The sequence below is a fragment of the Myxocyprinus asiaticus genome, chromosome 9, assembly GCF_019703515.2.
Source record: "Myxocyprinus asiaticus isolate MX2 ecotype Aquarium Trade chromosome 9, UBuf_Myxa_2, whole genome shotgun sequence".
In the NCBI taxonomy this organism is placed as follows: domain Eukaryota; kingdom Metazoa; phylum Chordata; class Actinopteri; order Cypriniformes; family Catostomidae; genus Myxocyprinus; species Myxocyprinus asiaticus.
The window spans coordinates 44,445,544-44,460,522 of record NC_059352.1 but is presented as its reverse complement, the minus strand read 5'-3'; the positions used below and the strand labels follow the sequence as shown (position 1 = coordinate 44,460,522).

General features: G+C 39.9%; 1 protein-coding gene across 4 annotated transcripts in view; it reads right to left on the bottom strand.

The window, feature by feature from the left end:
* Positions 1-14,979, bottom strand: part of ubn2a (ubinuclein 2a) — a 40,495-nt gene that overhangs the window by 10,416 nt on the left and 15,100 nt on the right. For all 4 annotated transcript variants that reach the window (XM_051707836.1, XM_051707837.1, XM_051707838.1 and 1 more), the window contains exons 6-15: positions 8,197-8,713; positions 7,538-7,608; positions 7,291-7,420; positions 4,891-5,000; positions 4,216-4,326; positions 3,970-4,110; positions 3,828-3,875; positions 3,694-3,739; positions 1,199-2,542; positions 10-217 (exon numbers count right to left, since the gene is read on the bottom strand). In XM_051707836.1, coding sequence (XP_051563796.1) covers positions 10-217; positions 1,199-2,542; positions 3,694-3,739; positions 3,828-3,875; positions 3,970-4,110; positions 4,216-4,326; positions 4,891-5,000; positions 7,291-7,420; positions 7,538-7,608; positions 8,197-8,713 — 2,726 coding nt within the window. The remainder of the gene's footprint in view (positions 1-9; positions 218-1,198; positions 2,543-3,693; positions 3,740-3,827; positions 3,876-3,969; positions 4,111-4,215; positions 4,327-4,890; positions 5,001-7,290; positions 7,421-7,537; positions 7,609-8,196; positions 8,714-14,979) is intronic.

The following is a 14,979-nucleotide window of genomic DNA, read 5'->3' as shown; positions in this document are numbered from 1 at the left end:
GTCACTCACTCTGTGCCAGGGTGTATCCTGAGATTGTAGTGGCTGACGCCCCCATGTTGCTGCAGCTAGGAACTCCAGAGCCTGAGGGGTTAAAATTGAGCAACGAGGGGAACTGGAAGGGTAGAGAAACAGGCACTAGACCCCCAAGCATCCCAAAACCCAGGGGGAGAGAGGGGGGCACTGAGCCTAACAAGTTACTTCCTGACGCTGTAGACACCTGGAGGAGGAGAGCATTCAGCGAGTGCTTTAATGTTTTTGAAATTACTGGAAATATTAGACATTCATCTGTTAGTAACTTAAAAAAGCAACATAAAGCCCTGTTCACACAAAGTCCAGTGCAAAAAAAGTTATAAATTCTGTGTTGTCAAATGTTTTTTTTTTTTTTTTCTCTCACAATTTGGAATGCCCAATTCCCAATGTGCTTTTAAGTCCTCGTGGTCACCTCAGTCCAGGTGGTGAAGGATGAATCCCAGTTGCCCACGCATCTTATCCCGTGGCTTGTTGAGTGCGTTGCCACTGAGCCATAGCACGTGTGGAGGCTTCACGCCATCCACCGCGGCATCCGCGCTCAACTCACCACGCGCCACACCGAGAATGAACCACATTATAGCGATCACGAGGAGGTTACCCCATGTGACTCTACCCTCGCTAGCAACCGGACTAATTTGGAAACTACAAAAAAAAAATATATATATATATATATATATATTTGCAAACAATGATCTAGCCTCTCAAAAATAATGCATTGTTTCGGTACAATATTTTGGATTTGGTGTTCATGCATTGTTTCATTATAAAATCTTGTTGTGCATGTTTTCTTCCTGTAGCTCAACTGGTAGAGCAAGGCACAAACAATTCCAAGGTCATGGATTCCCAGGTATACAAATCAGTGTGGTCATGGTACCAAAATTTCAGTAGTCGGTATCGATACCATCGAAACACTGGCATTATTACATCTTTTTGATTTTAGTACCTTTTGACAACACTAATACAAATACTAATAAAATGTATACATTGGATGCACTGTAGGTTGCTTCGGATAAAGCAGTCTACCAAAGGCATAAATGTAAATGTAAACTGCTTCCACTTAGGGCTAACTGCAGAAACAGGCTTATCATAGCTATGCATTTGTATAAAACAAGTTTTGAGAATTGTAATGGAGTAAAAGACTGTAAACGACTGAGGGTGCTGCACTCACCTGTGCCAGGTGAGAGGAGACAGTTGGAGAGGGTAGTGTCATGGCTGATGCCCGACTTGTTGACGACTTGGCACTCTGACTAGTCCCTCCCACTGTTCTCTGCCGCTGGGTGTGATTGGCTGGTACTGCTGAAGGGGAGGGGCTGCTGTCCTGGACACCTGCAGACAGGGATGTGACCATTGGGGTAGTACTGGTGTTACCTGCACCACCACTGGATGGACTACTGGATTTCTGTCCGCCTGCGAAACTGTAGCTCGCCTGTCCTGATCCAGATTTCACTCCTGATCCCTGTGCGGTAAAGGGCGGTCTGAAGCCTGGACTCTTTGGGCTGTACTGGTGTGGGCTGGTGATCATTTGGGGTCTCGGATGAGTCAGGGAGGGTGATGATGAAGGCGAGGGAGAGGAAGTGGGTGGAGGAGTTGGTGCAGGGGGGCGTGGTGTGAGTTTGATAATAGGAGAGCTGCTACTGTGGGAAGACCTAGTGAGCGTGGCTTGCATGGGCGTAATAAAGTTTGTCTGGTTGTGCGGCATAGTGGGGGGCTTGGCCTGCGATAATAGGGTGGAAGTGGTAGAGGGTGTCGGTTGGGGAGAGTTGGGAACCCGTGACTGTTGAGGGCTCTTGGGGTTCATGTGAGAGGGGTAAGTGTTCATACGAGGCTGTTGAGGAACACCGGTACCAGAGATTACACTGATGATAGTACCAGATTTGTTACCACAGTTCTTCACCTGTCCAAAAGGGGGCAGAGTCTGACCCGGCTTCACTCCCATCGCCCCAAAAGACCTCTGCTGGGGAGGCAAGAGGGGTGAGGCTGTAGGGGGTGGGCGAGGCTTAGCAGACTGTCCCACATTCATACCCGCTCTGTGAGTGGGTGTTACCGGGTGTCTCTGCGAGGAACCACTGTCCTTTAGCAACCCAATGGTCTCTCCTCGTATAGAAGATGAAGGAGATGAGGTTAGAGGAGAGGAGAGGGAGGGAGAGGTAGTTAGACTGCTCATATTCGCCAGAGAGATACACGATGGCTCCATTTTTGCTGGAAGGGTGGAATGTGAAAGGGTAGAAGAGTAGTGGCTGACTCCAGATGAGGATCCGATGATTCCAGGAGGAGAGGAGGTGGGAATGCCGTTGTTTGGCGTCAGGCCCTTGGCAGCATTACTGAGAAGAGTGAGAGCTTGAGAAATGGAGTCCAGAGAGTTAGCAGCCAGATCCTCATCCAGTGAATCAGAGAGGCAGATGGGTTCAGAGGGGGAGGAGGGCGGTCTGCACACAGGAGCAGGTAAGGCAGGAGAGGCAGAAGAGGTTCCGACACCTGGAGCAGGTCTCTGCATCCAGCCAACCTCCTGGATCTGATCATGGGAAGAGAAAATACAAATACTGAGCTCAAGTAATCACATCACATGAAAAGGAAGTCAAGTAATCAGGAATTAAAATTTGAACCAGCTGTTACATCGTCATGGCAAGGTAGTTGTAAAACTGTCTATAACTTTACACAGAAAAGGTTAGTAAGCAATTTTATCACACTAAAATCATGTTAACACACATATTGTTTACATCTTCTGGCAATACTCTTAAAACAGTGAGTCTTTAAAAAAAAAAATTAAAAAAAATGGCCCCATTCACTTCCATTTTCTCACTGTAACACAGATTTTCACGTTTTTTTTTAAAGGAGGGATGAGTCGAAATAAATTTTTTGTGGTAAACAATATTATGCGACAAATGCTCTCGATTGAGCTTAACTTGTATTGAACCTGGAACATTAATTTAATCCCTAAACCTAACCCTACCCCAACAATATTTTGGTTTTTAAATCTCACCAATAGAAACTTTATCTTCACCTACCCCAACCCTAACCCTACCCCTAAACCTATCCATTCCTCAACCTCAGTTTATATCACGTGTCTTTATCTACTACGTACTTTAGAATTTGATGCATTGTACTTACATTTCAAGGACCTGCATCTAATTACATTGTTAACCTTACCCCTAACCCTAAACCTAACCCTACCCCAACCCTAAACCTAATCTAAACACTAAGCCTACCCGTACCTCAACCTCATTAGCAGCAAATGTGAATCATGTGAGAATTTTGCAGAACAACATGTAGTTACACAATAAGTACATTGTATTGTAAGTACATAGTTAAAGACATCTAATATAAAGTGGGACTCAGTATTTTAACTACCATTTTCACATGAACATTTTTGACAGAGCAAGCCTGTATGAAGGTGAAATGCACTGCACCATTAGTTCAACCTACACTCGATTATTTCTATTTGACCAGAACCCAAAATTAGAACATGCTAAGAATATAATTGCAAAAACCACTGAAGTGAAAGTGCAGATGAAAAAAAAAAAAAAACAATTATACATTATACAATTATAGCTTTGCATCATAATGCATTAAACAAAAAGTATCACAATATTATGTCATGACCAAGATATAAATATAAATTGGTATTGCCAGGTCCCTTTTGATTCCCACCCCTATTTTACATACCGTAATTTTGGCAGCTTTTGGTGTTGGAACAATCCTTTTCTTGCCCCTGTGAAACAAATTATCAAAATGAGGAGTTCAAATCTATAAGAACCTAATACAAATGTAAATACATACAAGGAGGTTGATATACTCACAGGCCTGTAAGCTGACCATGTACCCCACGACTCTCCTTGAAAAGCATCCTAAAAAAACCAAAAATGCTTCTGGTTACATATTTTACCAGCTTTTTGTTAAAACCCAGCACACAATCATGGCTGCACACATTCAGGCACACACCTGGCCTGCATCCAGCCTTTAGGCCAGAGGGATTTTACTTCATTCTCCATGAAGGCTTTGAGATAGTCCTCCAAAGACATAGAGCACTGCTCCAGCTCATAACAGCTCAGCTTCACACGCACCAGGTTACACAACAGAGTCCTAGAAAAAGCAAACACAAACATATACATATACATGCACACTCAAATTTATGGGGAAAACCTTTAATCCTGCAACTGACAACCAACAGCTTCAAGCAGTACAAACCTGAGTTTGTCATCCCATATGAACTTCTTCCTTGGTCCCATCACCCTCTTTCCCGGTTTCTCTTCATCATCGTCCTCTGATCCGTTTTTCTCTCCTTCCTCAGTCTGTTGCCTGTGTGACACACACACACGCACACGCACGCGCACGCGCACGCACACGCACACGCACACGCACACGCACACGCACACGCACACGCACACACACACACACACAGTGTATCTCATTAGTCTTAAATGAAGCTTCAGTTCTGAGCTCTATATATCCACGCCATTATGATTGTTGCTACACATTTTGCAAAGTCAAACCAAGCTAATTCTTATTTTCATCAAACGCATTCGATCAACATTTTTAAAAGCAAACATCCCACTTTAAAATGTCACAAAAAGTCATTTAATTAACAGCATAATGGTGGTAGTTCAATAATCATTCAGTCTGGGATTTTAAACTACAAACTTTTCAGTTTCCAACTCAGAAGCAGCAAATGTAAATATTGTGAGAATTTTGCAGAACAACATGTTGATACACAATAAGTACACTGTATGTATTTTAATGTTTGTACATAGTAGTTAAACACCTTATATAAAGTGTGACCGAAATCTAAAATAGTACGATAAAAGAAATGAAACACAGATCTGTTCCAGCATATATTGTAGCTTTGAAATAATTTGAGTTTACTTGGCTGCAGCTTTTGCCATGCAATCCATGTTATATCTGGCAATCTGCTCTGGCATCACACTGCACACGGCCAGTTTGAGTTTTAGTAGGGGTGTGCGTAGACGATCATCCTGAAGAACAGACAGGAAGAGAAGAGGAGAATATGGAGACATGTTAAACCTAAGATTTTTTTGTACTGTGAAATTATGGTCATTTCAAAATTAAGCATGTTCCCATAAATCACTGTATTACAGTTATTAGAATCTAATGAGAACCATAATGTATAAGGAGAATTATTAGGTAATAATGACAATTTGAGTGGATATTTGCTTAATTGTAATGACAAATTACAAATTTCCTGTTTCAGTGGTATTACTCAAAATTAAAGGCTTATAACAAAGAAGGTCAATTGTTTTGTATCATTTTAAATAAAACTTTAACATTTTTTTATTATATAGATTATGATAAATTATGAAACTCTCAGCCTAAGAAACTGCTGGAAAAAACAAGCCAAAAAATGTACTTTATTTATTTTTTTGATTTGACATCATACATCTCTCTCTCTATCTATCCATCTCTCTCTCTCTCTCTATATATATATATCTATCTATCCATCTCTCTCTCTCTCTCTCTCTCTCTCTCTATAAATAACTGCTTTTATTTTGTTCCCAATCATGTCACCCATAACGGTGTTGATACGACAAAGCATTCAAAAGTTATAGCATTACAAATATAATTTATCCTAGTGTTTTAGTCAGATACACATTGTGCTTCATGTGGATTATCTAATAAAATATGCATTCGATTACACTGTGTGTCGGCTCCTTTTATGCAATATTTTGCGTTCTATTTATTTTTCGTGAAGTTATAAGCAAAAACGCAGCTTATAAGCAACACCTGTTTACATGTAACATGTATATCAAAGACATGTACCTAGCCATTACTCGCTATATTTTTTTCTGTGAGTAAAACGAATAGCCTGGTTGTATTCTACTCTTTGAGAGCTTTCCAATGACATATGACACATGGCTATTTGATCAGTTAGATGTTTTTACCAATTTCAATAATATGTACAGTGCAAAATTATTAAAGTGGTCATGAACTGGAGAATCAAATTTTCCCTGATATTTAGACGTATAATAGGTACTATAAAAACATACTGCAAATTTCAGAACTCAAAACTTAATCCCCAGTCTAAAAAGAGCATTTATAGTTGCCATCCCGCTGAAACGTCTCATTTTGAAATCTGTCTGTTCATGACATCACGACACATTGCTCATTTGCATTTACACATCCCATAATATACGTTACCCCACCCTTGGTCCCGCCCACTGGCACGCAGTTCAAGTCAAGAGAGCAGGCCTTTCATGGCTAACTATTCCTAACATAACACCCAAGTTGACCCATCTAGACTATTTAGAATTATTTTGTATATGAACATGAACTACACAGACTCTTTGACCGCTGCCATGTATCTCATTGCTTTTAAAAGACGCGGTGTCAAGTTACAACACTGAAAGGGAGAAGCAATTCTCTTTCATTCAGCTGCTGCCTGTGTTGCTTTGAGCACAAACACGTCATGGACGCGTTCTTTCGCCCATATGCACTATTTTTAATTGTTGGTATATGTAAATATAGGACATCTTTTACGATGGACATCTTTGACCGTTTCGGTGTGTTTCCAGCAAGGTGCACCTTAGTGCGCTTAGTATGTGTGTACGTAATTTCACCATGCTTTGGACAATGATGTGTTCGTTTTTTTCGGCTCATGTCATTGTTTCTGAACCGTCATAATACGATTCCAGCTTTGCAAAAGAACCGTTATTGAAGCATGGGACAACTAAAAACACTTCAAAAACACAAGTAAACCATTTAATTCGTGAATATTTTAAATGTCATGATTGCTTAATAGTTTATGGTGCCCTGTATTAACAGTTGTGTTGGAGATGAACAGTTTAATATATTCAGACGCAATGTGTTGGATGTGCATTGTGTAAACCCTGCAATTTTGTTTTATAATGTTGAGGGGCTTGTTCATTCTCTTCCGATTGAGTTTGCTGAATTTGAGGAGTTGCCAAAAACAGGGTGGAAAATTATCATATATTACTAAATTGTGATTTTTAGTGCAACAAAAACTTTTATAACATTATCATTGGACCTCAGGGAAGATAATGAAATTATAAAAAACATCACTTCATGACCCCTTTAATAAAATATCAAAACAACACTTCTCATTTGTCTGCAAATTTCAAAGCACTTGTTCAGTTTTGTCATAATGTCTACATGCATTGTAAAGTACAGCTTGTTCAAGAAACTAAACTAATATTTAGTATTTTTTTCTTGGTAGGCTTCTCGGTTTCCATTGTAAAATCTTGTTAGCCTCTTCAGCCCAGAAAGACAAAAATAATCTCAATCCCTCACCTGTATGTTGAGGCTCAGTTTCTTGAGTCGTTTCAGTAGTGCCTCCTTGTTACAGGGCACAAAGGCCTCCAGGTGAGAGTACACCTCCGAACGCACATCTGCTGGCTGCTCCTGAACCTGCAACTCAATACTGAAGGAGAGGAATAATGGTACACATCAAGAAGAGATATATTCAGTCTATATGATTCTAAGCATTTAAAGTTCTTTAATAAAAGTTTAAATGAAATCAGACTAAGATTTGACTTACTCCAGCAAGATGTTATTCATATCCAGTGTGAAGAATTTCTTTCTGCCTTCCTGATCAAATTGCCTCGATGCCTGAGTTCAAATAAATAAAAAAGAAAGTTATGCAGGAGAAATGGCATTACTGTCAGAACATGAACTCCCTGAAGTGCTTTAAAAATGGGAATCTACATTTATATTACTGGGCAGGACTGTTTTACGTTATTTCCATTAAAAGAATGTTTATGTCTTATGTTTTTAACTCAAGTCTTATCATTCGCCATGAATAATGTTTTCTTTTGGTGGTGTCCATCAAGTTACAAATAAAGAGAGAAAATAATTAAATGAAATAAAGTACCTTAAGTATTCAACTCACTGTATTATTTAAAAATAGATAAAACATTTCCATTAATCTTGATATATACCATTAGTATTGCATAAAATTACTCATACAGTGACATGAGGCTTTGGTCATACCGCCCACCTCTGATTAAATGCAGTTGCATAATGTGCAACTATCATAAAAATATTCAGTGGCATTTATATTATTTTCATAAATTCATCCAAACACAAAAAAACAGGGTCCGATGACATTTATTGGATGTTCAAAATGTAATGTAATTGTAATGGCTCTCTACCTAAAATGAAGACTACAGCAAAAAAATAAAATAAATGAATACTCACAGCCCGTAGGTCCTCTATGCGTTTGATCAAGGGGGCTGGAAGTTTTTCTGGGAGAGGCGGAGGAGAGATGAGCCCACCCTGCCCTCGACTCGGCCCACCTCCACCAGTCTTGTGCCCAGATGACGACCCCACCCCGATCTGCCCGTTCTCCCTGCCTGGCTGGGGCATCTGGGGTACTGCATCCAAAAAACTGAAGTCCAGGTCCCGCATGAGATCCTGAAGCTCACTTTCATTGGCCGAACTTAGCAATGACATCATCGCAGGATCAGCTGTCAAGTCAGTTAGCGAAAGGTCATGGTTGTTGGCTTTGCCATGGAGATGAGAGTTCTGTAGTAAGTTGTTGGAGTTGGGGGTGCTGGTGAGACCAGGGCCCGGATGAGATGGTTTGGGATCTCGTTTCCGCATTTCTTCCTTCTCTCGTGTGAAACGGCGAAGCATTGCAGCCAGACAAAGCGAATCCTTCATCAGTTTCTTCCTCTTCTTTTTCTCAGGATGGTGAAGATTGAGAGCAGCCACTCTGTGAGCAAATATCACGCAACATACACACACATATAAAGTGTAATAAGCATTCATTCACAAAATGTCATATTTCTTATTTAATGAAACTCAATTGAAGAAACATAGTTGAATCATCTGATATACACTGATGAGCCAAAACATTATGACCACCTGCCTAATATGCTGTTGGTCCTCCACGTGCTGCCAAAACAGCACCAACCTGCCGAGGCATAGACTCTACAAGATCCCTTAAGGTGTCCTGTGGTATCTGGCACCAAGACATTAGCAGCAGATCCTTCAAGTCCTGTAAATTGCGAGGTGGAGCCGCCGTGGATCAGACTTGTTGGTCCAGCACATCCCACAGATGGTCAATCAGATTGAGATCTGGGGAATTTTGAGGTCAGGGCAACACCTTGAACACTTCATCATGTTCCACAAACCATTCCCAAACAATGTGTGCAGTGAGGTAGGGCGCATTATCCTGCTGAAAGAGACCACTACCATCAGGGAACACCATTGCTATGAAGGGGTGTACCTGGTCTGCAACGATGTTTAGGTAGGTGGCACGTGTCAAATTGACGTCCACATGAATTGCCGGACTCAGGGTTTCACAGCAGAACATTGTCCAAAGCATCACACTCCCTCCACCGGCTTGTTTTCTTCCCACAGTGCATCCTGGTGCCATCATTTCCCCAGGTGAATGGAGCACACGTACATGGCCATCCACGTGATGTAAAAGAAAACGGGACTCATCGGACCAGGTGACTTTTTCCACTGCTCCAAGGTCCAGTTCCGATGCTCGCGTGTGCATTGTAGGCATGATTTTCTGTGACTTGTGCCACAGTAGGCCTTCTGTCGGTTCGGACCAGACGGGTTAGCCTTTGTTGCCTTCAAGCATCGATGAGCCTTGTGTGCCAAACACCCTGTCGCCGGTTTGTGGTTTGTCCCTCCTCGGACTACTGTCGGTAGGTACTCACCACTGCTGACTGGGAGTACCCCACAAGCCACGCTGTTTCAGAGATGCTCTGACCCAGTCATCTGGCCATAACAATTTGGCCCTTGTCAAAGTCGCTCAGGTCTTTACTCCTGCATTCAACATGTTGACTACGAGAACTGATTGTTCTCTTACCATCTAATCTACCCAGACCTTGACACGTGGCCTTGTTAGGAGATGATCAACATTATTTGCTTCACCTGTGAGTGGTCATAATGTTCTGGGTCATCGGTGTGCATGTGTGTATGTATGTATGTATGTATATTATATATATAGCTCTGGAAAAAAATCAAGAGACCACTGCAAAATTATCAGTTTCTCTGAATTTACTATTTATAAGTATGTGTTTGAGTAAAATTAACATTTTTGTTTTATTCTATAAAGTACTGACAACATTTCTCCAAAATTCCAAATAAAAATATTGTCATTTAGAGAATTTATTTGCAGAAAGCACCACCAGATCATCACCGATCCTCCACCTGGTCATCTAATGGTTAGACGGAGACCTGGAGAGACCTTCAAGTCACAGTGTTTGGCACCCACTGTGAAATTTGGTGGAGGATCGGTGATGATCTGGGGGTGCTTCAGCAAGGCTGGAATAGGGCAGATTCATCTTTGCGAAGGACGCATGAATCAAGCCACGTACAAGGTTATCCTGAAAGAAAACTTGCTTCCTTCTGCTCTGACAATGTTCCCCAACTCTGAGGATTGGTTTTTCCAGCAGGACAATGCTCCATGCCACAGAGCCAGGTCAATCAAGGTGTGGATGGAGGACCACTGGATCAAGACCCTGTCATGGCCAGCCCAATCTCCAGACCTGAACCCCATTGAAAACCTCTGGAATGGGATCAAGAGGAAGATGGATGGCCACAAGCCAAACAAATCCGAGCTGCCTGAATTTTAGCGCCAGGAGTGGCATAAAGTCACCCAAGAGCAATGTGAAAGACTGGTATAGAGCATGCCAAGACGCATGAAAGCTGTAAATCATGGTTATTCCACCAAATATTGATTTCTGTTCAATAAGTTAAAACATTTGTAATGTGTTGTTTAAAAATGAATATGAACTTGTTTTCTTTGCATTATTCGATGTCTGAAAACACTGCATCTTTTTTGTTATTTGGACCAGTTGTCATTTTCTGCAAATAAATGCTCTAACTGACAATATGGAATTTGGGAGAAATGTTGTCAGTACTTTATAGAAGAACATTTTTGTTTTCATTTTACTCAAACACATACCTATAAACAGTAAATCCAGAGAAACTGATAATTTTGCAGCGGTCTCTTGATTTTTTCCAGAGCTGTATAATATATATAATACTGCAATTTTACAAAACTACATTTTATAAAACAATTATTTCAGACTCTAATATCTGATTGGATTAGCTGTGCTCAAGGCCGTTGTAATGTGCTGATAAACGGACACCTGTGCCTGCAGAATCTATTTTAATTAGAGGTCGACCGAAAGTGGATTTGGCCGATAGTTTTTAAAAGTGTTTAAAAAAAAAAATCTTACTATGATGGGCACCGACATAAAGGCCACAAGGGTCCAAAATGAACAAAATTCCAAATGCAGTCTGGTGTGCAACCAAAATCCCAATAATAACTAGAAAAAAAAAAAAAAAAAAAAAAAGAGGATTTTGTGCATAACGAAGGACTTTTAACTATAAGCAAGCCCTGAATATACTTACTTTTTCGGGATTCTTATTTTGAAATGGAGACTTGGCTCTGTTACAATGCTCTATATTCAAGTATTTGCCAAATTAAACTTTTATAGCCTATACTGACCAGATTAAGGATTTTTAATATCACCAGATGAGGTTTTTTATTATTATTCACAAGAAAGTTGGTGACACGATGTATGTGCTGTAGGGCACGTTTCTATATGGTCGCATTTTCTTTGCATGCTCTTGCTTCAGTTTAGAACAGCTGATTATCAAAATAACAAAATATGCATTGAAGGATAAAAATATGGATGGATATTGTCAATGATAAAAGATTTCGATGCAAGAAATCCCCATGAGGTGAGAGTGATTGTTTTTATTTCACCTCTAGATTCAGCTGTTTTACTGTAGAACCAAGCCGTTCTGTGTGTATAAACCTCCAGTGCTGGCCACAGAGGTACATGGAGGAATAAAAAAAATTAAAATAAATAAATAAATAATAAATATCTACAACTATTGGCACAGATTTTTTTCTGATACCCGATAGTTCCAAAAGAAACTATCAACACAGATTAATCGGTAAAACCGATATATCGGTCTACCCTTCATATTAATATGGCAATTTGCCATGTTGATAGGCAACTGTAAACAGCCAACAGTTCCGCTAGTTAAAGGTGCTGTAAGCGAATTTGAGCCATTGAACCGTTGTTTTAACCACACGTCTTTCCAAAACCCCACACTCCAAAAATACCAAATGAGCTTTATTAAGACCAACATCAAGCAAAAATAGTTCTCAAAAATAACAGCAGCAAAATAGCACCCTCAACTGTCAACAGTTACATGGCATAAAAATGGCATTTAAGCCTCAATAATTCGCTGCAACTACAATATTTTGAGAACACAGAAACTTTTTGACAGGCAGAAAGCGTCAGAGACCTCGGCCAGCGGACTAGGGATGTGCTGAACGACTAATTTTACTGATATTTAAATGGAAATTTTGAAGTCGACTAGTCTAAAAAGAAATCAACCTTTCAGAAAACTGTAAAAAAAAAAAAAGTTATGCGATCCATTTAAAATACTTAATCTTTTCCAAATCCGAAGCTAAATTCCACTGAAAAGGGGCATCTATCTGCGACGTGCCTGCCTTGTATTATGATCATTGTACATTAAATATAGAACATGACACACATTCATTGAATCAACGTTAGCAAATATTTAACAGGCATATTTATTGAAAACAGTTGAATGAATAGTGCAGGGCTAATACAGCAACCCAGAAAGTTTTAAATGGAATTCACCTGGTAAAAGTTGCTTAATGTAAAAGTTTTGCCAATGTGTGAACGGCTTGTAATGCAACTTAAAAAATTAGCCCTTCCCGGACTTCTTAGGTTGCCTATTAAAGCCTGTAGACTGATTTTCATACGAAGGGAGCGTGTCAGTTTTGCCGGGAACATCCAAAGGATGTGACGTTTATGCGTGCTCCCGAGAGCCTTGCCTCAGTGCTTCTCTTCCGCTATTCAACAGCGACAACAAACTGCAACACTAGGTAACGTTATCTTAGAGATGGAATCCAGCAAACATCTGGCTACCAGCACAACACCGACTCCTACTCCGAGTAAGCCAAAAAAAAAAAAAAATGTATCTACTGAATCCCGTCTGGCTGAGCAGAAACGTGATCGTGGTCGAGTGAAAACTAGAGTGAACATCAGCAGGGCATTTGATTCCTGGGGGACCTTCGTTCGGTTTTGGGGATCAAAACCGACCCTGAATTGGCATTCTTCTTATTGGACAGGTAAGCTTACATAACTGCAAAGCATGTGAAATGTAGTGCCATAAGGATTGATCTGTGTAATTTTAGCTAACTTGATCTTGCCTGCACAGTAATTGTCATAAACAATGTTAATCTGTAATTATTCAGCAAGGTAAACTACAACAACACATGAAATGAATGCTAGACAATGTTCAAGATAACGCAAAAAGACCCATTCATTAGTGTAACATAACTTGGTTAGACAGAAAATATATACAATCTATTATTATAAAACAGTAGCGCATCGATATATAAAAATGAGTTGTGATGGAATCACATCAGTACTGAATTGTGTCAACATATTTATAATGTACAGTCTATTTTATAAACAGCTACTGTCATCCACCAAATTTAGCTAACAGCTGTTGATAAAGCTGGCTAGCTAGCTAACGCCGATCGTATAAATGCAGTCAATATATCATGCATAGAAAAGTAAAAAAAAAAAAATGTCATTACTTCAAACTACAGTCTCATATAGCCAGACCTATATCCACACTTTGTTTTAGCCCTGTTCCAGCACTGGAGAGTCAAATACAATATACAGTCTCAAAGTTTGTAGTAAAACAATAATAACTGTGTAATTTTAATTATGCTACCTCATCTGTGATCATGATGCCGGTGAATCACGTTGTCTCTTTGTACGTTACGTCATTGTTTTGGTCGATGCTCGCATCCCTACGAAGTGTGTGCGTGAGCACGAGCAACAGGTAGATGGCTGCAGTTCACTTAATGGCCACAGGTGTAATTAATAACAAGGGTTTCTGAATCTTACATACTGCACCTTTAACATATTAAAACAGTCAGGACATTGTTGTAAATAATTAACAGGTAGACTAAGCCAAATCTACGAGAGAGAAAAATGCACTGAAAAGTTGCGCGTATTTCACGACGTGCAGTCGTGCATTAACCATTGATCTAATATGACAGCTGTTCGTTAAAGAACATTAACCAATAACATGTAAAAAAAAAAGTAGCTATAGGATAGTAAAAATAGGCCTGTGATGTAGCCTACAATAAACCTAATGTATTCTAAACATGACGTGCACACAGAATAAAAGATAGTTTAACCCGTTAAGCAGTCGGCACCTCATTGAAAATAAACAGTAATTTTCTAGGCTACTTACTCAAAAGCATACATTTTTTGATGAGTAAAATTAACCCATCGACATGGTTCGGTGAAAGACGGGACTTGACTCACCTGAGGCGTCTATCCTGCGCTTGAAAAAGCCCGCTCAGTGGAAAAATAACATACAAGCATGCACAGATGTAAAGAAGACTCAAATGTGAAAACATCCATAGGGACTTTCAAACATTTGGAAAGCCGATTCCCGCACCACCGAAGTGATTTCATAACTACTTTGCTGAGTTTGCTTGTCTAGCGAGAGGACATTTTCCTGCATGCGCCACGAGTGAGAGAGGGAAGAAGCACACGCAGCCTGAGGTGAAATTAAACTCTGTATCTGCTCCAGTTATCCTCTTTTTTTATAATATTTGTGTTATTAATTCTATTTAAAATATGTAACATTAATATGACGTTAATTTAAGTGCAGCTTCTGTAAAAATATAAAGCCAAACGTAAATGTGTAAAAATTATGATCAGTTTAATGGGGGGAAATATTAACCGACTAGTAATTCCAGTGTCGACTAGCAGCATCAGAACCGTTTAGTCGACTAGTCTTGCACATCCCTACTGCGGACACATTTTTGTTTGCCGTTTAGAGTCTAGTGCTGTCACAGAAACATTTGAGATATCTCAGGACACTTATTTCAGTTATATATTTCAGGGAGTAGGAAATATTTTGGCATACCTTTCCATGAAA